The following is a 27,276-nucleotide window of genomic DNA, read 5'->3' on the forward strand; positions in this document are numbered from 1 at the left end:
GAGGAAATTGGGCTCGCCGTATAATGTAAGGCAACGGGTTTAGGGCAAAAAAGGGCAGTATCCAGAATTCCTCATCTTTACGACAGGAAACAATTACTGTAGAATTGGATAGAGGTACTTACGAGAATTCTCGCCATCTGTAGAATTTCCTTGAGCCTCGCAAAATGCTCAAAGGACCCATTGTTGTCTTCATAGAATAAGTGCCGTTAGAAAACCTACAATCGATGATTCCATTCCCTTGACAATGGAAGAAAGATGATTACTTGCAACGTGTCACATTATTGAGTTCATCCTCTTTAATTTCGTTCAAATTGTTCTTAGTCTATTAATTTTGAAGACAAGATGTTTGAAAATTAGAGCCAACATGGGGATTTGATCTAGGGAAAAGCTTTTTGCAATATGCCAGTATGCTCATAAGATTAACTTCTTGATTGTGTGACGTTTATCCTGCTTAATGACTCTTTTATTGAAAATAAACTGAAGGACCTGGCAAGTAATGCTTGTGACAAAGTTAAGTTAAGTAAAAAATGTCGAGCTAAGAGTACTTGAAAAGAGTATTCTCCAACAGTTTCTTTCACTTGTTTGCTTTGCTAAATCAAGGAGTCTCTTGGTGTTTGATTCTATGTGGCAGAGACTTGTGATGTGTTAAAGGTGTCTCATCTATGGGCAACGATCTAACAATCAACGAAGTATTCCCAAGAATCTACACAGAAGTTGTTGCAGAGGGTTTTTTACTTTGGCAATGACGAAACCGTTGTTGCAATTTTTGTTACAAGCATTATCCCCTCAGACCATTCCTGAGGTGCCCAATAAAGAATTCTGGGTCCCCTTCACCGTTTAGCACAGCTCTTTATCAGATATGAGTCCTCTTAGTGACGTGAGCCACATAAACGTCTCGCAACTTAGTTCCTGTTAGTGTTAATCATTCTCTAGACACTTGGTCCAAGATTTGTAGTATTATCTCCTGATTCTAGTTCTTTCAGGTAGTGACGACTTTGTTGGGCTTTGATAAGTGGCCAGATGCGCCAGAGAATGAGATATAATTGAGATCCTATCAGGCACAATTACTCGGTGCACACCTCTAAAAGATCAAGACGATTGTCGATTGTGGCGTCCACTTCACACATCATATCAAGAACTTGTAGAAAGAGCCTCTCGAGACTCCATCCACTGAAGATATAGATTTGGCACTTTCCTTCTTCCGTTTTCAAGCGGATCGATCGAAGGGGAACAAGACGAGAAATAGCAATCAGAGTCCATTCCATGATTTGGCGATTTCGATTCGTCTCTCTCTCTCTCTCTCTCTTTCTTATCTTTATCTTATGGCGGAAGTAGAGAAATGGCTCTCGGGTTTAATCACTATCTTCTCTATCCAAGTACCTTGCCTTATTAGGCTCGGGATCATTTCTCACTAAATTCATTAAAGTGCTCTGGCAATCAAGTCAAGGTCACGTGTACATACACGATGGTTGCCTTTCACCCATCAAACATTGATAGGTGACACCTCGAGTGGTTTGCAATATCTTGATCTTTGCCTCGCAGTTAACTCGACTGTCCATCAAACGTGTCTCATGCAAAATGCAATGGAAAAAACCGAGCATTTTCTGGTACACACGAGATCGTTCCAGTATCGATTTGTCAGCCGATGAATCGGGACAAAGGGACCCTGTTCATTTCACTTTTGTTTCAGACACAACAATACGACGAATTGGAATGGAATGCGAGCTTCGTGGTGCATGACCACGGAAAACGGTTTTCTAATTCATTGTTCTTGTCGTCCTTTTTCCTGCCTGCATTTTCCACCTGTTATCATTTGGGACAGGCTCGACAAATCACATTATAGTAGGCATACACTATCCCGGGACTTTTCCTCCGTCCCTCGAGGAGGTCTTCTTCTACTAATGGATGGTATTTCATCGTGACAGAATCACTTTTATTAGGCTGGTGGTTGAATGTCGTACTTTAAAGTATGGAGAATAATTTCACTCTCGTGCCAGCGAAATCAAGAAGAATAATGAGTGGAGCAACAAAACGGAACTTTTGTTTTTTGCTCAAGTAGCAACGAAAATGGTTCTGAAAATGATCACTTCGCTTAGTTATCGTAGCAAGTAGATGAAGAGATTAGCATCGGTATAAACATGAGCTTGTCTGCATAGGACCATTGTGTTGGTGCCCAAAACCTGATTGGATGCCGTAGAAATCCACACTTTTGATACCAATCTTGAGCCAAAGCGTAGTATAGCGAAAGATAAAACGAACTCCTTAATCGTTTTCAAAAAACAGAAAGCCTCAAGATCGATATCGAAAACCGAATTGTGGATTGCATTTTTGCACAAGAGGCAGGAGCTTGTGAAGTATTTTCTAGAGAGCCAATAGAGTAAATGGTACCAAGAAAACGATCTAACCACAGACAAGCTCACTTTTGTTGACATAATGTGATACTAGCTTGTGAAACCTTCCCGAGATTGACACTTGACATCTGAGAGATTGACGCGAATTGTCGGTATTTTGATTGGCCATTTTGAACGAAGCGCATACTTTCATTTTTTTGCAAATCAAGTTTTGTTTGTAATTCCTAATTCTGACCCTTTACAATTGGTGGATTACCTCGGCTCTGATCAATAAAGAAGCGAATATTGACCACTTCCGCATAAATGGGGTCTTGCAATAGATCTCTAAAAAAATCAAGACAAACATTCCTTGGGACCGGGTTGAGTTGCCTCAACTTTGCACCAATTATCCCATCACTTCCTTGTGAGCGCCAACTTACTTACGAGGTGATTTCAACGACGCATCCGTACTAAAAATGTGGCTAAGGGTCTCTTGGCATTGTTGAAAACGTCTTGCATTTCGTCAACAATTTCAGCTCTTAATGATGCAGAAACTTGAGCACCCATTGTTAGCATCGCGTCCATGAATAAAGGTGTTCATTTATAGTCGGAACCAGAGAGGGGCTTCAATCGGATTTAGTCGGCCTAGCAATAATACCTTGAGGCAATCCCAATCTCAGGCCTTCATTGACTATGATCCGTTGGCCATACCTGCTGCGTTTGTTCTTTTCGATGAATGTCAAAGCACTCGGAAACGGTAAGCTTTGTTTTAGCACATATCTCAAATACAATGAATACATCACAACGTCTTGAGCGGGGTTCTCCCTTCATTGATCACTGATTTTCATGGATGAATAATCTCCCATCAACTCATTGTCAGTTCTGACCTTTCCTATGCATCTGGTACCTCGCCAAGCATCGACTAGCGGTATCTTTATACCAATAACCCAATGGTGGGTATCATAGCAAGACACAGCATTATCAATGGTTTTATGCTCATTATTGGCTATTAATAGCGTATACAAAACTGCACCTTCTACTGTATAACACCGATTCGGTCTACCGGCTTGTCAATCAAACTCAAGGGATGTGAATGACCGACAATGCGTGGTGTCGCTACAAATCTAGGCCTGCCTTTCAGAGAGGAATGGTGTGGATTTGTTTTGAACAACCTCTAGATGCCTCTCCTACATGCAGTAGTAGGTACAGCAAAAAAAAGACCACGCCAGGCGCTCTTTTCTATGGCGTGCCACTACTTACTCGAACCAAAAAGCCCGAAGAGTACCAACGAGGCGAAAAATGAAGACGAGCGTTTCCAAGCGGTTACTAGTTAGGGCGAGTGAGTGTGTGTGTAGTGCGCACGTACGTATGTGGATGGATCTGAATGTGCCGCGATGACAACGACATGAGGATATCGATTCAGTTCAGTACCATAGTCTCTCGGGCTTCCACGCCTGTAATTGTGTTCGTTAGAGGTGTTATTGTGCGTCTGTTATATTCTCCGATTACATTGCTACACTAAGAAGTTTGAGATCCTCAGGCGGTCTTGGGTCATTCCGGAAGACCCCGAGAAATGGTTGTTCAGTGCCTTCCAGTGATTTAATGGTTCGAAGCGAAATCTTTGCCAGTTTTTCCACTTCAATTAACGATCACCTTTATCACTTGAAAATGACAGGATAAGGGTTACGAAATCAATCTAAAGTTTGGGAGCGCATCACTTAATTGGTGTTCCTCAAGGTTACATCTTGTGTCCATTACGCATCACAGGATTGCCGCTCTAGAATAGAATGGAATGAAGCAGGATGCTAACATCCACCAATGATAATGTCAACATCCAACATTGCGTCATGTCACTCCTCCAAGCTGACCTCTTTTTTTACATTACAACTCCCTGAAAGAGAATGTGAGGACTTGTTCTCGACGCTAGAGTGTCCATTTATGGAGTGCTAAACAACTGAATGAACTATTAATCAAAACGATTTACTTGCTCATGGTGTCCAATGGTCGTGATCTTGACCTGCTTAGGCTCTGAAATTGAAATCTGGATAATGGCGATTTGAAAAGCGGCGCCAAAATCGTGCCAAAAGATTTAATTAGGCCCATTTGGCCAATGATTTTAACCCTTCTCAACGTGGTTGGATGAACGCTCTATGAGAGTTTGAGGGTTGAAGAGAAGGGAGGGAGAAGGTGATGCAACAAGGGGTTTCTTGTCAATTCATTGAAGTCAAAAGCCCCTGTAATTACAGTCTAATGCGAGGGTAATGAGAGTTTTTATCAGATTGGATGTAAAATCCCCGTACTAAAGGAAGTCAGAAGAGGGCCATTTTTTTCTTTCACACACAATGCGGCATATAGAATTGGATTGATTTTTCTGAATGATAAGAATTCTGACTGTTATGCAATGCAATGTCAATCAACAGTAAGGAATCTACTATCGCTATTCCCAAGGTTCATTTCATACCCTTCGCATTCTAGAACAGAAAATGGTAATTTGACGCAGTGTTTTAAGGGACTGTTGATTGGGAAAAGGCTGCTACTCCCTCTGACGTTTATTTTGCTTTTTTGTGGTCGACGGAGTCTGCTTGTTGTAAGGAAAAATTGGCAAAGGTCTCAATGGTTGTGTCAGAACAAAGATTTCAAGAGGCAACAGGGAAACCGAGCCGTACAAGAATCCCAGGGAATAATACAATGTGCCCATCATCCTCAGCTAAACTTGAAACCCAATGAAGCTTTGCATGGAGATAATGATGATGACGATCATCATCATGAAAGAGATGAAAAAGAACCAGAAGCAGACGATGTTGCCTGACTGGTGAATGGGCATCGAAGAAATCTCCCAAGAAGCGGATGTGCCCATCAAACTCGAACAATAAGAACCAGGAAAACCAACTCGCCCTCCAAAAGAAGAACACACATGCAGAAAAGACAGAAACCGCCTTCCCCATTGTAACCATTAGCTGGGTGGTGAAAGTTCTCCAAGGACAAGCACGTGAACAATTGCTCGTACAGATAGTTTCGAGCAAATTATTTGCGAGTGCTAGCCAAAAAAAAGGAGTGAACTTCCAGGAGGCAGCAGCTGCACCGCATTCATCTCGTTTGCAAATGAGTCCATTTTTCAAAATCTGACTCAACTTTTGAAACACGAGCTTCTCGATCTCTTCCTCGATCCCGGCCTCCCTCCTATGGCTAACCATACTACATCCAATGTCATGATGTACGGCGTGTCTCTCTGTTCCTAGTTTGTTCGTGCCAACTTCCAGTATTGTGCTCCTCCTCGTTCCTCATTGACTGTGGAAGCAATGACCTCAGTGACACCATAATAATTATCAGCGGGAAAGTTTCGCTCTCGGGATAACTCTGGTCCTGGAGAGGGTCCGTTAAATAGGTGCTAGTTGAGTTCTCGGATCTGACCAGATTGCTGGAGAGCGGAATTCCCGTTCGTTCCCGTTGAGCACTGGGATCGGAAGTGAAGTGAGGATGTGCTTATTTACTCTATTGTGATTGAAGAGCTATGGAAGTCGGATTTAGCAAGATCATTCCAGTGAAGCTGTCAGATACGAAGAGGGAGTCAAAGTTCGACAAAGACGAAGACGACGACGGAGGCAATCTGCCAAACAAAGGCTTAATTTTCAGTTGAAAGCGGAAGAAAGTTCGAAATCCAAGAAAGATGGTTTTCGAGTTTCTAAACACGCTGCGCTACAGGTAAATAAGCAAGCTAACTTGTTGGTAATTCCTTTGGCACCCCATTGATAAAAGTACTTGATGAGATCCAATGGTTCAAGCTCTTCAATGTTATTTCCATTAGAAGGAAATTGATCAATCTCGAGGAAAACGAGCATTATTTGGCTGAGAAAGATGCTTCCTAGAAGTGTTAGTGATACCATCTATTCATTATCATCAGCATCACATTTCAAGCATCCATTTCTATTGAAATGCCAACAAATAGTTGTAAGTTGTCAGTTATTGATCTTTGACTATGTTACACGAGCGGGCACTTCCGAATCACTTCCGGCTTTAAAACGGCTAAAGCCAAAGAGATCTTCTAAAGGGTCTAAGACGTATTTTTGAAGCTGCTGCCAAAGAATGACGGAACATGTGTTAGTGTGAGTTTAAACTAATGATGATGAATTGGTGTTGCCAGGGTAAAAAGAGGGGGGGCTTTTTTCCTTGGACTAACATATGACACTTATCTAGCAGGTTGTTGGTTGATACTCTTGCAGCTCTAACCGACTCATCGGTCCTCGAAAAGTCGTCATCCAAGACTAATTAAATGTTTCTCGTGGCTCTAATGAGCCTCCTTTCAATTGGAGACACTCACGATCAACCTCGCTGTTCATCATGGATATCGACTCTCTGGAATATTTTGCTATTAACAAAATTGGACTATGTATGATAAATCGTAATTGAGGCTCAATTTGGTGACGTAACACCTAGAATACACCTGCCAAGGTAATTGAGGCTAAAATTGGCTGACCGTGAATATTCCCCATTTTGAGAGGCGGCCTTGACTTGGAAACAAATTGAACTTTGTGGGCCTACCAGAGCAGTGTTCGAACAGTTTATGGAAATCGTGCCATTTGTGGGAGGTGAAGAGAAAATCAGTCGCCATTTAACGTAATAGATTGGAACGAACGCTACCAATTCCGATCCGGAAGAGATTTTCAAGCCTCTCCTCTTCGTTTGCATTCATCCTTCCGAGAAATCTTGTCCCACTTTGATACTGGTTGTGCTGTTGTTGTTGTGATGGTGATGGCGATGGTGGTAGTGGTGGTTGTGGTTGTTGATGTTGGTTCATTCAGTCATTCGGTTGAAGAGATCCCTTCGTCTTGCTTGAATTGAACCGTTAGTGCAATCTCTTGCTTGGGTGACATCCCCGTGACTCGCAACATTCACTCCACTCGTAGCAGCATTAGCCTTTGTTCGCTAAATTTCTGTACTATTCCTTCATTTGGCTAATTTGGTGTTAAGCACGATTGCCTTGTCAAGCCTTGAAGAATCCTGATGGGCGTGGACTGGCCACAACAGGAGTTGTTGGCCATTGTGCTGGTGACGACACTGGAATTCAAGACACCAATGATTCGCTTTCTTGCATTACTTGCCGATGTCTTCATCCAGCATTCATGAGGCAAGTGTCCAGGGCCCTACAGGCATTCGTGATCTCTCATTAGAAACGACGTGAAAACCTCGGATTTGTCTCAATGCCCATAGCCTAACCTACATATTCCCTCTCTTTCACTCAGAACGAAGGGAACCACAGCGTTTCGATCATGGTTTGCAGTTAAAGAAAAACCAAATTTCAAAAATCCCGCTCAAACTCAGTTTGTTTGTTGACCTTCTGGAAAGTTCCAACTTTTCGTCGCCATCGAAATAATCGAATCTTGAAGAGAGCTGAAGACTGGAAGACTGGAAGTTGGAGAGCAGCTGGCTTCTAGGTATTAACCTCTGGAGGGGAAATGGGAAGTAAGTTCTCATTAAATGATCTGCAGATCCATCTCAATCAATGAGAAAAGCCAAAAATTGCCAATCGGCTTTATCTGGTACAAACACTCGTACACACACGCGCGTTTTCCTCTTGTGATTGGGCCGTCAAGCGAATATGAAGCCGACAAAATCTTAATCGATTCGCCACACTCGTTTCCAATGTTACTTCAAACAATTCATTGGATGGAGTCAACCCTCATTACAAGCAGACCACTACTTCATTCTTGTTCGACGAATCGTAAAGGACGCGTCTTTTAAACGGAGAATTGGAAGTCGGTTCATTTGGGCTTAAAACGAGGCTGCTAAAAGCTACCGATGCTCACATGGTTTATCCATGCTTTGGAACATTTTTCGTCTAAAAAGCATCTATGTATCATATCAATTACCATATTCTATACACAATTGTACTTTAAGGTGTGAACATCTCTTCTTCTCTCCCTTCAAGCTCTCTGAAAGGCCCGTCCGAAATACCTCATTGATGTCAAAGCATCAATCGGTCTGATGAATGATTTCATGTAAAACTGTCAGTGGACAATGCGTGTCTTCCCTTCTCAAGTGCTCTTGGTAAACGTAATTGGACTAGGATCTGCCGGGACTTGGGATTTTCTCCTCGTTCTGAAGAAGCCATTTCTTAAAGCAAATACACTTAGCAGTCGTTGTTGTTGTTGTTGTTGTTGTTGTTGTTGTTGTTGTTGTATTGGGAGCAGAAGTAGAGGCAGCACCATTGTTGTTGGATGTTCTGCACCACCTGATGCTCGACTTCTCTCATCTTGCTTGGGGTGGTGTTGGAAAAAAAGTGTTTTGTCATATGGAGAAATTGCCGTAAACTCACTTTACAGTTGGTTCTTCATCGCCGAAGATGGGTTGTCTTCGCGATATACGTACGTTCGTATGTGCTGTGGTGATGTGTTGAAGGCGCCAAGTGGTTGCTTTGTGTCGATGTGGCTGGGGAGGGTTCTTCTTGGAAATGTGTGGCCATGTGTGTGATCCGGTCGTCGATGGAGTTCATCTGTCCAAAGAGTGTTTTTATCGGAATTCAATTACCTCATTGTGGGGTTGGGCCCCCGTTGATCGGTTGGAGCGGGGTTTGTACTTGAAGCAACGATTTTAATCCCCATTGTTGTGGATCTGTCATTGCAGTAGGTGCTTTGGCAGTCCAATATGTTACTTTAATGCGGCGTTGCCGAGAACGAATTAGACCGGATTAAGAGAACGGTTTGTCTTTATTGTTGCTCAACTGGTATGAGATCAAGAGAGGCAGAGAAAGACCTGTAAATAATGGCAATATTGAATCATGTTGATCAGGTGGAAGAGGTCAAGCCATAAATCTGCCCACCAAGATTGCACAGTGCGGATTCCGCACGAAATGACCTCAATAAGGCTCAGACTACTCCCGTTATCATCATTAGTAATACTACTCCTAGTATCATCATCATTATTATTATTATGGCGGCATCCATCTGTGATCCTAAAAGGAGGTACAATAGAGCATCACCGGAAATCACCTCTGATATTCGGACAGTTTGGTTAGGGCAAATTAGTAAACTCCGTTTTTGGCCATGGATTATTGCCTCCGTTACCTTCGTTCTGCATATGCACCTTCTCGGAGCAGTCGTCCCATTATAGCCGTTAATCATCTTACGTGTGGATATTGTATTGAATGGCAAAATAGACCGACATTCAAGAGAATTGAGGCGGCACATTCCCCGTTTCAAAGGTGATCTCCCCACCAATTCACGTATCTTTCTTTCTATCAGCTCATGTCGGGGGGGTCTCCGATCTCTCCTTGGCATGTTGCATGCAACAGGACAGGGTTGGTTCGTTGGATGGTTGGTTAGCGGTTCACCATGAACCAGGAAATGTAGAGCGGGTAATTTTGACAGGAGAAAATCCTTTCTTTCACGTACTTCCTTCTCCCACATCTTATGTTTGCGGAAACCCATAAAACATGGTTCTAACCTCACCCGTTCGAACAGCATTCAGACACGTAAAAGTCTACTTCACTACATGGTCACTATTTGTCCCTTGTCCAAAAGTAGAGAAGGCCGTCATTGAACATCAGCTGGGCGAACAAGGGGAAAAGTTCTCTCCCCACTACAAGTTCATTAGGAGTAGTGATGTCGAACCCTGTAATTAGAGAAGAAGGAAGCTACAGAGTGACGAAAACCTTTCTTTTGAGCCTACACCATTTGAATGATTGAGACCGTAATCGGTTTCACTTTCTACGTAGCTGTAAAAGCAACATAAAATTTCTGAATAGAGCAGTATGGCCCTATCTGATGAATTCCGGAGAGTAAGGTGAGGGTGAGGTAGTGTTGCACAAGGAGAAGACGAAGGAAGGTGCGATCAAATTAGTTCTTGACATGTTTCACAACGTTCCCAGGATTGAGATGAATCCGGAGATTTATGCATATCCTTCCTAACACAAGACAAGAACGTAGGTAGGTAGGTGGGGTGGGTATAGGACACCCGATGAATATGGAGAAAGGCTAGGCCATAGACTACTTATGTACAAAACATGGAATCCATGCTTGAGGAGCGAAACAGGAATTTTGATTGAAACCGTCAGGTGGACGGACACAGAGGGAGGAAAGAGAAAGAGAAAAGTTTCTCCTCAAAATTGCAACGCCTGATATCACATGGAGAGTCGACACAAGGCACTCACTCACTTTGTACTCCGAAGACTACGATAGGTGTACTACTACTACTAGCAAATAGCACTACCACCACTCAATATCCTATAATTCATGTTGTGTATTCGCTTCAGTTGAGCTGGATTCGGCAACAGCCAAAGTTAATTGTGGCATGGGTGAAATCGTCCTTGGACATTAGCTTGTTACCGAGTGAGTGGAAAACGATGGAAAACACGCCGAGCCGAGTCTTATAACGGGACTGGCGATCTTCAGGCAAGGGTGCTAGTTTTATGGGTAGAGGTGGAAGAGTGCTTTGAGTCATGCCGATAATACCAGAGCAATCATCATAACCTAGTCAAAAACTTTGTCAAGAGTGGAAGAAACTTATAGAACCCCATTCAAACAGTATGAAACAAACCTTGAAAAATAAGTGACAAAAGAGTTAAATGTTTTTTTTTTTTCAATATCAATCATACCCCTTTTTTCACTCGCCAATGATATCTTCAAAATATCTATTAAAGAGATAACAAACCCATTAACATGAGCTCTACAGATGCTTATTTCTGGCACGTTAGTACTGACGGGGACAAAGTGAATTCATGCTTTATTGAACCTTTTCTGAATAAAATCCTATCGCAATCAAGAACGGTGGGTTTGAAGTCTTATCTTAAGCTAAAGTGAGATGTAATAGAAACCTGGCTTAATAGGGTAAAAGACTCAAGCAAACGCCCTATCTGCACTGAACTCGCGTCTGAATTGAAATAATCGAGATAAATATTTTTGATCCCACTTGTTCTCATCAATGCTAATTAGGCCCATTTTCTCACATTCCATTACACCCTAGAGGCATTTCGGAACTTTGCCCACAGTTTCTCTACACTCCAGATTCATTTTAAAATCTAATGTATGAGGAGACCCCAATGGCATTGGTGTGGTCATTTTCTATCAACATAACATCGCGTTCTCGGACAATGCATTAGTAGAGATTGTGTCCCTAAATTTAATTGCATTTTTCGATGCGAGCTTTTACTTCTCATCAAGCCTCAACGCATCAGCGGAAAAAAGCTCCTAAATTGTTTACTGTCCTTTAGAGGGCTAGGCCAAAGTGCGGTGCTGGCTTTAAATCTGCTTTTCGTACCCATACCCTTGAAGCCATTCAGAAGTTCTTCTAGGGTTTCTTTTGGCACAAGAAGATAAGAGACGATGTCCTTTTAAACAAACTTGCCCCATTTTCCTTTTACGTTAGTAAAATGGATATTTCAATCAAAACGTATCGAGACCTCGAAAGAACGGTAATGGGGGAAATCCGTATTCTCTGTTACGGCTGCTATTCTGAGCTGAAAGGAATTTTATCTTTCAATAGAGGTGTTTTTTCGGATCGAAATGATTCATAAAGTTGTGACTGTTTGAGAGTCTATTGTTAGTATGTAAGTGCCTGAGTGATGAATCACGTTGTCTCAGATTTCAAAATCCTCTAGTCAGGGCATTCAGAGCACATATACCGGATAAATCGCCAATTGGCGCCTTATTCACTCTTCCAAACTTACTGTTCAACATGAACAGCTCCATTTCCTGGGCATTATTATCAACTTGAGGCCTTCGCCCCGTGTTGTTCCATTGTAAGTGTCATCATAATCATCATCAAGATCATGAAATATGACAGAGAGATGTTTCGAAATTGCATCCCGGACTCACATTGTGAGTCTCCTCGGCTGTCGTGGTGCCATTTTTGGAGCACAAAGAAATCTGTTGGGTCTTGACCTTGACGGGCTTGATAAGCCAGTTTAATGTGGCACTTGGCGCTTAGACTTCGTGTGCAAGTGAACGTTGGGGATAGGGTATTAATTATCTCACATAAAGTTTCCCGAGCCTTTGTCCATGAGTTATGAGATGGCAAGTGTTGTTCGAGTCCGACTTACCTTGAAAAAACATGGCCAAACCTCAATAATACTAAAAAACCAACCAACCGACCGACGACCGAGACCGAGCTCAATATCCAGGCCTAATTTGCGAGGGGTTGGTGAAAAGAAAGTTCGTCACTTCCCATTGTTTCCTCTCTTTCTCCAATCTCAATTGTGCCTCCAGCTCTGATTGAAATTTAATTCGCTCCCCCCCCCNCATCATAATCATCATCAAGATCATGAAATATGACGCTCTTCCGATCTCCCCCCCTTGTATCTAAAGAACCGGATAGTTAGGAACCACATTGATTCAACTCTTACCCCTTGTTTCAGGACCTACCATAAGGACTCGTACATGGCTCATCGTCGGGGTGAGACCTTGGGCCAAGAGGGTCGCTATCGAAGAACGACGTCCTCGCCGCCAACGGCTGCCAAAAATGGCTTCTACCCCTCGCCCCCGTCCATCCAGGAGATCCACCAGAATCTTTTGTTCAACAACAATAACAACAACAACCACCACCACCATCAGAACCACCCTCAGCACTATCCGCACCACTCGCCATCGCCACAAATTGGAGCGGGCGAAGTGGCAAATCATCATCTCTCCTCGGCGGATCTGACAGATGATCCCCAACACCACCACAACCACCACCATGCCAATCTCACAATAGGCAATACCGGTATGATTTCTCTTCCTTTTTTAGCGACTATCACTTAGCATACCATGGTCTCATGGAGAGGGAGAGCGCAATGGGTTAAATGATAAGCTTTTTAAAAGTTATTTCCGAAAACACTGATGCGGACAAACGCACTTTAAAATTCAATTTTATGGTGGCTCAATTATTCATCAAGATAGGACCATCATTGTCACATGGCCAGTGTCTGTGTGGGTATAATCGTTACTATGATTATTAAGAAATATGCTTGACTGAGGATTCTATCCTTGGAAAGAGCAGAACAAATCTGGGAAGGAATATGCACAGTAAATGTTCTTTAGCATCACCAAAGTACCTTTAAATCCCTCCGAAAGTGCCTTTTTTAAGACTGATAAGCCTGCTCGAAACTGATATGCATGCTGCTACTTCATCATCCTGGAGAATGGTCAATTGCAGGCTAAATACCCATGAAATGGTTCTATTCAAGATTGAACTCGTGAAAGCCACCCCAGTCGTCGAGTGAATGAAGAAAATGAACGGGGAAGAAATTCCCTTCCGGGATGAGAAACTTTAATCTGCACAGAGAAATAGTATGTCTCGGTACATTACCCATGAAATTTGCATGCCACCATCTGACAAAAGTAATGGCCTGATTAGCCGCTTACAAGTTGCTCGTGTCCTGATGGAATAGTGGTAGCAGTTGAAGTACCAATTAATAAGCCAGACAACAACAGGCTGTGGATCCTGGGACTTGGTGTGCATGAACGGAGAGAAGAGAAGTTGGTCGCTCGAAATGATTTCGTTTCTGAAGAGCGGAAATTAGAGAGATTCTCACTGTTGGTTCTTCCAAACGCGGTGTGTGCCCAAATCGCTTCCAAGGAAGTTGACAAACGGTGAGGAGAAAGTAGTAGTAGTAGTAGTAGTAGTAGTAGTAGTAGTAGTAGTAGTAGTAGTAGTAGTAGTAGTAGTAGTAGTAGTAGTAGTAGTAGTAGTAGAGTAGTAGTAGTAGTAGTAGTAGTAGTAGTAGTAGTAGTAGTAGTAGTAGTAGTAGTAGTAGTAGTAGTAGTAGTAGTAGTAGTACTACTACTACTACTATAGTGCAGTTGTTGGATTTCCTGATCCATTTCAAATTCTCAACATGCTAAATTATAACCGCTATTGCCGCTGAATATTTGGTCTGGAGACTCCAATGTGAGGTGGGCATCGACAAACATAGGAAATTTCACTTATCATGAACCTGAAGCTTTGTGAATTGGCCTTCAGTAATATGTAAACCGTTACTTTGGGACGAAGATCAACAAACTTGATCGATAGTCGTTTGTCCTAAGATATGCCAAGATGGCACGCCTGATTTTATCATGTTTGCCTCCTTCTGTCAAAGAGAAGGGAGTGGGGAAAATTCAAAGCCAGTATATTATTTTTAAAGAAATGTAGCTAATTCAACTGTATTTTGTATTACTAGTGGAAAAATATTGGATCATCCTGTAGCGTGTCTATTTATATTCTTTTTTAAGAAATACTTAGTGATTAAAACGCTTACCCGTTTTTGGCAGTAAGACTGAATAGGATTATCTTGGAGGGAAAAAGATAACATATTATTTCATTACATTGAACTAGAAACATGGCAAATCTATTATCGAACGGAAAGCGAAAAAGAATGATGTTATAAATTTTTGCGACTCATGATCAAGTTAGCAAATGTAAAATATTTTCAGAAACATGAAGTGTTTGAATCAAAATGATGAAAGGCTGAAACATGCCTGGATGTAATTGAGAAATCACGAGGATACAATTTTTGCCCACATTAATAGAAACGCGTTTGAATTGGAATAAAACAAAATTATATCCCAGCAATTAATTTCTATTCAGTTCCGGTTCCAAACTGACGGGAATGGCAAGAGAATGCATTTCAATCCAAAAGATCTCCCACTAAGATGTAATGGATTTCAATGGGATTACCGAATACACATGTTACCCAGCAGCTATTGTGATTTGAGTGAAGCCAAGATTTGATATCAACCAACGACTTCAAGATCAAGACATCCTTGAGAACCACAAGGTGATCTCTTTCAAGTTAGTTGAGATGTAGCAGGCGAACACAAACGGATGGGGAACAAAAAGTGGCTGATTTCCATTTGTGACCACAACGAGCTAATTTATTCAGATCCCACTTTTAGAGCCTACTTGAGATGTGTTTCCCAGCTCTGGCAACGATCTGCATTTCAAATCTCGACTTGACCTTCACCCCGGCCTAAGTAAGATAAAGGCGCTTGTGATGATAAACACCAAGAATTCCTCTTGCACCCTTGAATCCTTGAATCATTGCGAACGACACGGCAGACAATATCTTTGGCCCTGAGCAATGAAGAGACAAAAGTAGTACTAAGTGTACTTTTTCATTGCCTCGTTCAAGAAGCAAAGCTTCCAAAAATATCCCCTTACATGTCCAAAGTGTCCGAGCCAATCTCTTGTTGTTTGTTGCTCTTCCGCCTTTTGGTATCGTAAACTCAATTCAACCCTGTGATAAGTTTTCAATGGACACGAACAATAACAGGGTCGGTCGTGATGGACCACTTCTCACTTGCCACTTCCACCTTTTTTTCGGCCAATTTCCGTTGTCGGCGTCACTGCCTAAGAGAATGAATGCATTGCTAAGATAAATGAGAAGTCAAAGGGATGAGTCAAGTTCGAACATAATGAATCATATGATATGTTTCTGTGACCTTGTCGAAGATTTCGTCATTTTTTAAACAGAGGGTCTGTTGTTCAGTCTGTTGTTCAAAAATGGGCGGCCGATCGTTTGCCGTTAACAACAAATGTTTTTTTTTCAATTTACCGTCCTTAACCAACGCCGTCACAGTAAATAAAGATTCCATTTCTTTCCATTGATATTTTTTCTGAAGGAAAAATATCCAGCCTGCTAATTCAAGGTCCTTCCTGGACAAGCCTGTTTAGGTCTTTTGAGGTCCATTATTTCGCTACTTTCGATAGAGAGGTGGGGTGGGGTGGAGTCTTTCTTTTCCGATTAGAAAAAATCCTCAATGACACGTCTGGTCTGACTTCCCAAATGGTCCAAGAAAACCATCGTTAAAACTTGAAGAGCAAATAATTCGTGATCAACTCAATATCATGCATATCAAGTTTTTTTTTTGACAAAAAATAAGACTGAATTACTGTAGATCATTTCTCTATTTGTTTGTTGACTTTAAACCGACTCAAAAATGGTTTGGAACGGATATTTTGGTCTGTCGATCAAAGTTATTATGAGTAAAAGTATTGAATGTCAATTGACTACAAGTTGATATCATTTTTTTTTTTGAACAGGCAATGGAGACCATCTCATCGAAAACTGATTTCAATATAAATTTAATTCCATTAATTGACTATCATTCACGATCTACCCTTTAGTTCACTTGAAGATACCTTATCAAAAAATGCAGTGCAGATCTGCGTACTCTTACAAATATTTTGTTGACCTGGAACATCACTTTGAGTATTTGGAAAAACTCCCCGGATAGTGCAGATTTGGACATGTTGATTGCCAAGCAAAAAACAAAAATATTTGTTTCTAGCTCCTAATGTCGGTGTTACAAAGTCCTACGCCTTTACAGGCCTCAAATTTTGCATCCAATTTACGTCGCATGATTGACAATTTTGAGCAAAATTTAACCATGTAAATATCTCACCCAGTTACGAGGTAAGCAAATCCTAAACAACATGAGTCGAATATGAAATAAGAATATGGCACTTTTATCAGAAAACGATTGAAGACCACATTAGAGAACCATCGCAGCTAAATTTGTATTTTGGTTTTTGGTCACGTTGTCAAACCGGTCAGACTCTTAAGGTTAATTAGTGAAAATAGGAACGAATACTTGACGTGAAATGAACTTTTTTTCTGCAACAAAACAACTCTTTCAAACACCCAGTATGAGATGTCATAACACCTAATCAATTGATAATTCATCTGCAATATTCATGCCCAATAACTCAACCTCGACTTTGTTCCCTTTCAGGTTGGGATTCATCATCCCGGACGTCGGAACTCCTGTCCCAATCGTCCTCCTCGAGTGCTGCTTCAACCGTGATCTTCACTTCCGATACTCTAAAGAAACACAGACGAGGTGAAAGGAATCCCTATCAGAGCTCAGCCAAGAAACCCCCGGAGGTGGCACCCAAACCCAAGCTCAGTTTGAGCCGTTTGCATCAGTTCTCGACTTCCAATTTGAACGATGCTCCAGAAGGGGTCGCTCACGGAATGCTACCCCTCCAGTCTGCCAAAAGCACCCCGTCCCTTCACAACATCCTGCCCATGGTTGGTGTCCATGACTTGGAGGCTGACCATTCCGTTGGCACCAATCGATGGAAGAACAGCCTGGATTCCTTGGACACAGTCTCAACGGTCTCCAGCTCCTCTCCCAGGCATTCTGAGGTGCCGACCACATTAGCCCCGGTAGGCCAAGAGTCGAAACCCCCGTTGAGCTCCAGCCCACATAGGGTAGGACCCAGCCGTCATCACTCTGCCTCACAGCCTCAACCTCCGACCTCGGTTCACATGCACAGTCATAGCGACAGTGGACTGAGTTCGCTGAGTGGACGGACGTCGACTATGTCACCGGTGTCCACGTTGTCGACGGTCTCATCGGTGAGTTCGGGGTCCTCGAATGCGGGGAGTTCCCGAGCCAGTCTCAGATCTGCCTCGATCGTGAGCAGTACCACGAATGAGAGTACAAATAGTCCGCCAGAGTCGCTCAGTACGAAGCATGAAGATCAGGAGTCCAATGACGGGTCACCGCCTTCCACGGATAGTGGAACGGGTACTTTGAGGAAAGGACCGCGGAGGAAGTTCCAGGAAGAGATCGATTGTGAAGAGCTCTCCCGAGAATTGGCTGAGCAGCTCGCCATGAGTAGTGAACTACAAAATCTTCTAAGTGAGTATATTTTGTTGCCCCAAGGACGAGTCTTAGATATTTCTTCGAGGCGGATAGTTTTCATTTTTACGAGCTTTTAAAAGACATATTTTTGAAGAGCCCATTTTCAGTTAGTGCATGTACATCATAGTTTCTATCATTCTTTCTTATGATTAGAGATTTGCATTAAGGAATCCATATTGTCAGCAAGTTCTAGAGTGCCCGTAGATTAAGTGAAATAATTCTCGCCACAATCATGTTCTCCGAGAGCAAAAATAACTTTGAAAATAGGTTGCGTGTTTTCATGTGATAACTTTCCGCCCTAGTTCCGTCTCCAAATGAGAAGACATTGGCCGATTACGTGGAGGGGATCTTGGAGTTGGACCTGGAGGATGGTCGTGGTCAACCCCAACGTCGGGTCAGTCGCAAGAATCTGAGTCCTTCCGTGCTTCGTAAGCGAATCGAAGCCCTACAAGAAACTGATGACAGGTGAGTGCGAGATGTACTTTGGGAGGCTTTTAGTATGTCCTAATCAACTACGTTATGGTTATGGGTAGCCCTTTGTCGTTGGTCCTAAAACGGATTGCTTTGTTGTTTTTGTCCTGGAAATTAGCAATTTCTTGATAAAGCAAATTCCGTTGCCGATTTGTAAATGATTTAAGCTAACAAATATCCCCCCACGTGTGTACCAGTAAGGAAATGGAATCCTCATTCCTCAAGACATTCTGTTGGTTTGGTAATTCGAGAAATGTCTTATAAATGTCAAAATGACACAGCAACGATGTTTTTGACATTTCCCTCTCGGCAAGGAAAACGGACGATTATTTTTTTGCTAGTATTACGTGTATGACTTGACTGGAATTGGTCAGAATAATAAGGTTCGTCTATTTTCGGGAGGGAAAAAAAACTAAGCGCTTGAACTTCTTAACTATACATTTTACTTTCAATTCTCCTTCAATAGCACCTTCACTTCCAATTTTCATGACGTTGTAGTCTTAACAGATAACTAAGCAAGCCTACGTGGGCATATTTTCATTTTTAAGGCTCTTGTTCCGCTTCATGGTATAACAAAAACTGTTCGTTTCGTCTTTGTTGAATGTGGTCGTGGATTGAGTAGCCGATAATGGCACTTGTTCAGTTGTTTTCATCCGTGCCATTAATTGATATCTCTATCGATTGTGTTTGGTCAGAAGTGGGCCAAACTCTTGTTTGCTTCAGAACCAAGTTATCCTATCTATTAGTTTTTGTTCCCCCCTCCTTCCTTCTCTGACACCCTGAGCCAACTTGTTATCTCCAATACAGCCAAGTTGTTGTCATTCTTGTGCTCATTTTGAATGGCAGCTCTTGGTATTAGCAAGGAACAAAGTCTTTGTTTTTTGAATGACAATTTCATTTTGGTAACATGCCATGATGCAATAATGGTAGTAGAAGAAAATTACGATGAAGCTAAGTAATGTGGAAGACAGTCATTTCGTTTGAAAACAATTAAGAAAATGGGCTTCCTTCTCATCGTGGAGATGAGACAAGCTTCATGTTTCGAAGAATCCCCAAACTCCAATTATTATTACCCTGCTCATGAACTGAATGTCCTTGTCCTGGAGGTTCATGCATCTTCCTCAGTCATGACGAAGATTCGGTTTCTGAACAGGCCTCAGGTTCAAATTGTTGGTAGAGATTCAAGGGGGGGGGCACATCAATCGGAAAGTTCGTTTTTTAATCGTAGGAAACGCTCCCGGCCGAGGTAGTGTGGAAATCGTTGGAGATCGTTGGCAGATATCTTTTTTTGATGCAATTCATCTTGGTTGGTTGTCCCAGAGGCACGAGATTAAATCGTGTCGTGACTAATACTAATTAGACAGAGAACTAATCCGAACAAGACCGTGTCATTTGAAGATGTTTCATCTCGCTTGACCGGAAAAAAATGCAGACTCGAGTCGATGGCACACATAGGTGGGCGTTCAATCGTTGCGTATAAACCAGCGATTGGTCCTGGATCGAAAATGGATTTTTGTTTTAGGTGAAACATGCTCACTCATCACTAAACAGAAATGTCCTAAACCGGCTCATATATTGCTGCTTACAAGCTGTCATGTACATTTTAATGAATTTTTCACCCTTGTGAAAGATGAAGTAGATAATTTGAATGTTCAATAAAAGAAAAGTATTTGAGAATCATATCCCAGATCTGAGATGTATGGATAGATCGATGAATACAATAGTGGTAGTCTGAGAAGTACGAATCGATGGAGGCAGGTACTTAGTTACTTAGGCTTGGAGTTCGAGCCCGAGCGCCCTCGCTTCTAAATCCTCTCAATCCTCTCCAGAGTGAATTGCTGTTCACTCTGGGATGAACATTTACTTGACAAAGAGGCCCTTCTACTCACCTAGGATTTCTTGGGAGACATGAAAGCTAATGTTCTACATTGTGAGTGTTTATGCCAAATTTGAGCAAACATGGAGTGAGGTGTGAGCGCGCAGTGTGAATATTGAATTTGACCTCGTTTTCATTGTTGTTTGCTCATAACTTGAGATTGTATTGACTCTCAGTTTGGCTTGAGTGCTTCAGAGGCGGTCGTTTTCACCTTTTGAGTCTCTCAGAAATGGCTTTGACGATGATTAAATCCACAACCATCAATGGGTAAGTGAATGCGTAATGCATTTCGCATGGCCTCTTCCTTTCTCGGTTCGACAGAACTGGTTGGCTTGAACAGTGATGCCAAAGTTTCCATACGATACTTGAAAATTTCAATTTTAGAGCTCATTTTCATCTTGATTGGGTTGTTCAGAAAATTCTTCAATCTGATGGATTGTTGGATTAGATAATGAGCAAAAAAAGACAACGTCGGAGAAAGTCTAAGCGAAGCTGAAGAGTAAGCCCATGTCTCATTTTTAAATTAGTGTGAGATTCCACTTTTTCTTTCGTCTCCGGACTCAACGTTGCATAACCTGAAAGAGATCATGTCATGATCACGGTTCAAATTCGGCTGATGATCGCCAGTTCTTTGATCATGCAAAATGTGAATCAATCACCATTACAACCAGTGGTTTCGATCACTCACAATCTTTCAATCTCTTCGCTGGAAGTTCACCCATGTCGTTGGGCTAAAGCCTGGTCCATAAAAATGGCACGACCATATTTCAATAGCGAAAAGTTGGCCTGGAATAAAGCAATTTCCTGCACTCTGCACGCTTCTTTTTGCCAAAGGAAGTGAAGGGCGAGGATTGTTGCAATTTGTGTTTGCAGTGAAATAGAGTATTTTTGGCGATTTGCAATTTGAATGAGATTTTCAACGGTCCCAAATTGCTCGAAGAATTTGTTTCGGGTACCCCTAAAAATAATCACCATACACATCCACACATCAAAATCATTCGGCCCTGACTTGTGAAATGCGAGTCCATGTCAAGGTGATTTTAATGGGTTTCTAGAGTGAAAGAAAAGAATACAGATACGTTGTTTCTGTTTTCTGGTTTCTATGATTAGATCTCGGAGCATCTTTTTGACAGAGCAAATACGGAAACGACAATGGGATGGAAAGCTGTATCAACAGAGAGGCTTGATAACGTCCCGCGATATTAAAGCACTTCTCTTGTAAAGAAGTGTAATCTTTTGTGAACATAGCACTTACTTTATAGTGAATGACGCAACTTCAAAGGATTTCCCAAGATTGAGACTTGTATGATTTCAAAAGTCACATTCATCTTGTCCTATGACGATCACTCAACAGCATAACCTTAAAGTAAATATTAAAAGTTGGACGTTGTACCCGATAAAAAGTGCTTTTACAGAGAGCCTTTTGTTAGTCGTGAGGATTCCAACTTCCAGGATGAATGTGAAGTTGGACGTCCAAACGAACGGATTCATGCTTCATGGCTTCGCGACATTTTTATGAGGAAGTGCCAAGATCATTTCAAAGGTAAACTCACGAGATGTGAGAAATGACATAGCTACCATAATTATGAAGTCCATGCAAATTACAAAATCAGCCACCTTGCCAATGCAACAAGCGTAAGAGTAAGAAACGAGAGAGCTGCGTGATTGCAAAATGGATGTTTGTGGTGTTCTCACTATCATAAAAGTGTGAGAGAGGTCATTCGCCCATCGCCCAAGTTCATTACTTGTTTCATTATCGCCCGAACAAAGGATCTTTATCCGCTGCCAAATGGATTGGGACCCTCACTCCCATCTCCCAAACACCAGAGTAGGGACGTACCTTCAATGGTAACTCATAGACTAAGTCATGTTTTCTTTAACTTGCAAGGGTGTGACTTTGAGAGGAAGTGGATCTGATGGGAACAAATCTCCAATGCCCAGTAATTTCACGAGATGATCATTATTACGTGCTCTATCACGCCAACTTGCCGCTCTTCGTTCATGAATGATAAGTCTGAAAGTTGGTCTTCTCCACATTTTCGGAAACCCCAAAGTGAGAACGTGCAGATTCACAAAAAGAGTGAGAGAGAGAGTCGCTCCTGAATTTCTGACGTGCAATTAGGCAAGACCACAATGTCCAACCGTCGGGAATCAGATTCTAGACAATGCTTAAACTTGCATTTTACCAATTTATGATGTTGTTGGCTCGGCTTGAAACCCGAAACCCGAGCTTGAAAGTGTTTGGACTAATTAATGGGAGGGCTTCTTGAATTTCATTCACCCACCCTCAAATGGCGAGAGTGTTGTTTTTGCGGCCAGAAGATCCAGCCAATGATAAACACGCCATTAGATAATGGAATCGTCAACATGTTTTTGACCAAGTTGAGGTTTTTCATTCATCAGTAGAAGGGCGACCATGTAATGCAACAGCCTCGATTATGCGTGGCAATTTTCTTTCTAAATGTCAATGATACCCACCCTCCAGACTTGAGGGATAATTTTTCATAGGTCATCATCCACCAGCCAGATTTGGACGGGTCGGATCGGCTTGAAACTCGAAACCCTATCCAAATTGGAGGTGGAACGAAAAGTGTTAGTATACCTGGTCGTCCACAATATGCACCACGTAACACTACCTTCCCCTCAATTCAAACTACATCAACTTCCTTCCATGGCTGGATAGCCAGGTCCGAATGTCGAGGAAACTCTACTCTTGAGAGGGGGGGGGTAACTTGGTACCTTGGAAACAAACCGAGAAGCCCCCCAAGTTTTTGCTCCGTGCTTCTTCTTTCATTCTTACGAGGAGACGAGGAGTCACATTGAACTCAAGATGAATCGTGCACCTCTGTCTAAAGAACAAGGAAAAAAGTCAACACTGACGCTTCTCGAAGGACGAGGGAGCAGGGTTGGTTCAATTTGCTTCGTATGTAGTATAGAACGAAAATGGAGGATGGTATATGGATTGATGTTTTTTTTTTCCTCTAGAGTGACATTTCACTAAAGTTGTTTGTTAATATCAAAGTTTTCTTTCTTATCCCGTTGACAATAAGAATAGAAAAATAACGAAAATTTGTTGTCAATAAGCCATTTGCTCGGAATTATTTTGATTTAAGATTGGGATATCTGAGAACTTCTTAAAAAGTGTAATGAATGGTCAAAAGAACTGATTTAATTTTTGTAAATTTTTGCCAGTTTCATTTTGGCGAACCAACCCTGCCAGTGAACTTGTCCGTCTCAGAGAATCGTTAAAACTTACATTTGAACAAAACGTGTCATCAGTAACTCAAATAAAGTTTTAAAACATAACTAAAATTACCAATAAANCCCTGCCAGTGAACTTGTCCGTCTCAGAGAATCGTTAAAACTTACATTTGAACAAAACGTGTCATCAGTAACTCAAATAAAGTTTTAAAACATAACTAAAATTACCAATAAAACACCCAAAAGAGTACTAGTCTTGACTAAAAGCCCTCTTATTGTTGAGTTCCCTATTGCACCTGAACACGATCCAGAGGGAGCGGGCCCCTCTTCCCACCCTCGGAGCTCAGAACGAAGTGTTCGAACTGCGCAACCGACAACTTCTGAACCGAACATTCAGCAAGAGCGCAGTGCCTAATAGTTAGTTCCTCGAGTACTTGCACATTCACAACAGTCTGTCCAGTCAACCCATCCACTTGGATACGGACCGAAGAGCGGCAGAGCTTTGTTGATCTTGGATCATTTGTGACCGAGAGCTCTTAACTTCAAAATACGCCTAACTAACGACAGATATGTAGAGGTGCACATCGATTGATGTAGAACGAGCTCATTCTGGCCAGCACCTGTGCTCTTTGAGCTTAAACGCCAACTTGATCGATCAAGAGAAGACTCGTGTTTTGTATTTGCATCTCAAGTGTCCTGAGTGAAGAGGATCAGGCCAATGAGAGGTGAATTCGGTCGTTATTTTGATTGACTCATCCAAGAAGGGGTATAAAAACGAGAGAAGACTCGGTTTCAACGACACTACCGGAAAAAGTGAAATCTCAACATGATAGTGATCAACCAAAGGTAATGGGACCCATTGTTCTTCCTCTTCCGAGCATGATTAAGTTTCGGTTTAAAGCTCTCTAACGAAAGATGGATTCGTGTTGGCCTACTTGGAGCCACTCAGCGATTGTCAATTGTTTTTTTTTTCTACTCGTCATTCCGAGATACATGAATGATGCATTTCGGGCAATTGCAGAAGACTCCTTGTCACGATTGGTCAATATTAAACAAAGTGGCTTCAATGCTCTTGCCGTCACGTAAAAAAACGACTGCCTTTGAACTCATTAATTCATCATGGGAAACCGAGTTCTTGTCCAAACTAATGGATAATGAGCGATTATCAGGACCTTAAACCCGGGTAAGGAATGTTGTCACGTAGTAAGACATTGCCAAGTTTCCTTCCGCTTTTTGAATTCGATTCAAACAGGGTTCTGAAAAGCTGTGTCAATATCCATTGCCAAGGCTTGAAAGCGTAAACGATTTAATCTCAAGTTAAAATTACATTGTAATATATGCAATCTAAATTCCTCACAACATTGGATAGAATTGGTATGTGATTACGCATCATACTCCAAGTCAGATGAATGAATTTGTTAATAGCTGATAAAAAGAATGCCCCAATTTGTCCATCAGTCGCATTAGATCGTAGTTCAATCTTTGAATGACTGTCGTGAACACCCTGTTAAGGCAATGATGACTTCAGTTTTGAGGAATGCTTCTTGCAATAGTCGAAAAGGCTGATGCATTCCTGATCAAAACGGAGGCATTTCTATGACACCTGCAAGAGATGGAAAACCTTTTTTATGCTCCTGGATTTGCGGGGAAGTGATGACATTTTCGTGTCCGGACATTCGATCCATGATGATGATGATGATGATGATGGCATGACGATGGGGCGTTCGATGCCTTATAGAAACCGGAGAGAAAACTTGTTCAGTCATCTTTTTTTGCCTTTACCATAAAAATATGCTTTGGAACCCGCCCATTCAGCTTAGATTTCTTTTTCAGATCGCCGAAAAGTTTGTCTACCAATGGCAATTTGATCCTCACCTCCAGCACAATGAAACTTCCAAAGAACAACTTCAACCATCATAACAACAATCACATCAATAACAACAGCAACTTCATCAACAACAACGGCAGCAACAGCAGTCCCAGCCACAATCAGAATCGCCCACACAATCACAATACGCACAATAGAATCAATCATCAAAACGGCCATTCCAACGGCACGAAGTCACCCGAGAGCAACTCCTTCAAACAGCATGGCGAAGATTTGCAGAAGAAAAAGGTAATTGTCCAACTTTGATTACTTCCATCCAGAGAGTCGTTATTGCTTGGATCATAGCTGCCTATCTTTCAAACGCCAAGCCCCAAAAATCAAGCTATGAAAAAAAAGGCCAAAGTCGAGGTTGCGTCAATATGTAGTGAAAGCTTGCGGTGACAGCAAAATATTTGAAATTCAATATTCCTTTTTAGGAGGAGCTTTTGGAACGAATCAGTCAGAAATTGGATGTTCTGAGGTCGGAACAGCTCTCACTAAAGGAGGAGATGGCGCTCAACGAGGAATTGGGGTTACAGGTCAGCCATCTGGTTCACCAATTAGCCAAACCCAACGAGTGTGTCAAATTCAACCTTCATGTGGAAGAGATTGACAAGATCACCAGCCTCCTTCTGGGATTATCGGGGCGATTAGCCCGGACAGAAAACAGTCTTTCCACCTTAACCGATGAAAATCCGGCTGAACGGGTAAGTTTTCTCCGCAATCACTTGAAGTTCATCTTTTGACACAAAGACAATCTGTTGAAAAGAAAAGTTGAAATCGCGGGTTGATTTTTAAAGTTAATCTAACTAACTGCTTTTGGTTTGGATCAAGTTTTTGCACTTCAAGCTTTGAACCAAAGAGAAGCAATATGGGTATAACAACTTTGTCAGAAAAAGAGAAACACTACTACCAAAATGACTTATCCTTTTGCCAACCCACCGTTTTGCCAATTCACACTTTCTCTTAACTCTTAAGCATCCATGACGGGACACTTTTTGCGAATCATGATGATTTTAAAGTGCTCAGAAAAGCCTCCTTTCTTCTCTTCCTTCCAGAAATGCTTAGAAGGTAAGCGGAAGAAACTCGCGGAACAATTGGACGAGGCTAAAAGACTCAAGGAAAAAATTGACCGTCGATCCGCCACGGTTTCCTCGTTCCTTCACCAGTACTTAAATGAGGAACAATATGCAGACTATGATCACTTCGTCAAAATGAAGGCGAAACTCATCATGGACTCCAGAGAAATTGGGGACAAGATCAAGTTGGGTGAGGAGCAAATCAAGGCCTTGAAGGACTCCCTCTACTTGCCCTCTTCGTCAGTGACGCCCAGTCAGGGAAAATCTAGCCTGCCTCATGTCGCGTTTTCCACTTCTCCGTCGGTTGTGCCTCCCCCTCACCCAGAGTGAGTAGAGGCCACGCCCCCTCGGATCTGCCTCAACTCTCGTGTGAGGAACTGATTTTGTGACGAAAAATCAGCTTTCAATCTTATTGAGAACTCTACTGGAACTACTGTGATAGATAAAAAAAGAAGATGAATACTTCAAGAGAAACAATCTGGAGCCTTTTGGGTGAAAAATAACCATTTGATCTGGCGGAGAATGTCTGAAGTGATACTTTTAGCAAAGTGGGTCCTGATCTTCCTATGCTCACTGCTCTTTCTCTGTCATTGTTACTTCCTTCGTTCCACGTTAAATGTGATGTGAGGGAATTTTAATATTCATGTGAAATAAAGCTGCCTCTGGAAACGATGGTTAATTGATTTATTTGTTATTAAATCTGGTTGGAACATGTTGAGGAATTCCGAAGAAAATTGATGTCCTCCAGTTAAACCATGAGTAAAATTTTTCTCGTTCAAATGAAGTGCCTCATGGACATCAATTAAATCAAATTGGTCAAGTATTACTTTCAGTAGAAAATTATGAC

At 41.9% G+C, this 27,276-nt stretch overlaps 1 protein-coding gene across 1 annotated transcript in view; it reads left to right on the forward strand.

Moving 5' to 3' along the window:
- LOC131878477 (uncharacterized) overlaps positions 1–27,101 on the forward strand; it is a gene marked incomplete in the record, with an annotated part of 91,075 nt that extends 63,974 nt beyond the window's left edge. The window contains 6 exon segments of the mRNA XM_059224457.1: positions 12,679–13,025; positions 17,018–17,932; positions 18,238–18,400; positions 25,317–25,599; positions 25,788–26,057; positions 26,409–27,101. Of these exon segments, the coding sequence (XP_059080440.1) occupies positions 12,679–13,025; positions 17,018–17,932; positions 18,238–18,400; positions 25,317–25,599; positions 25,788–26,057; positions 26,409–26,759 (2,329 nt within the window).
- Between the last annotated feature and the right edge of the window lie 175 nt (positions 27,102–27,276).

This window comes from Tigriopus californicus, chromosome 3, assembly GCF_007210705.1.
Source record: "Tigriopus californicus strain San Diego chromosome 3, Tcal_SD_v2.1, whole genome shotgun sequence".
Taxonomy (NCBI): Eukaryota; Metazoa; Arthropoda; class Copepoda; order Harpacticoida; family Harpacticidae; genus Tigriopus; species Tigriopus californicus.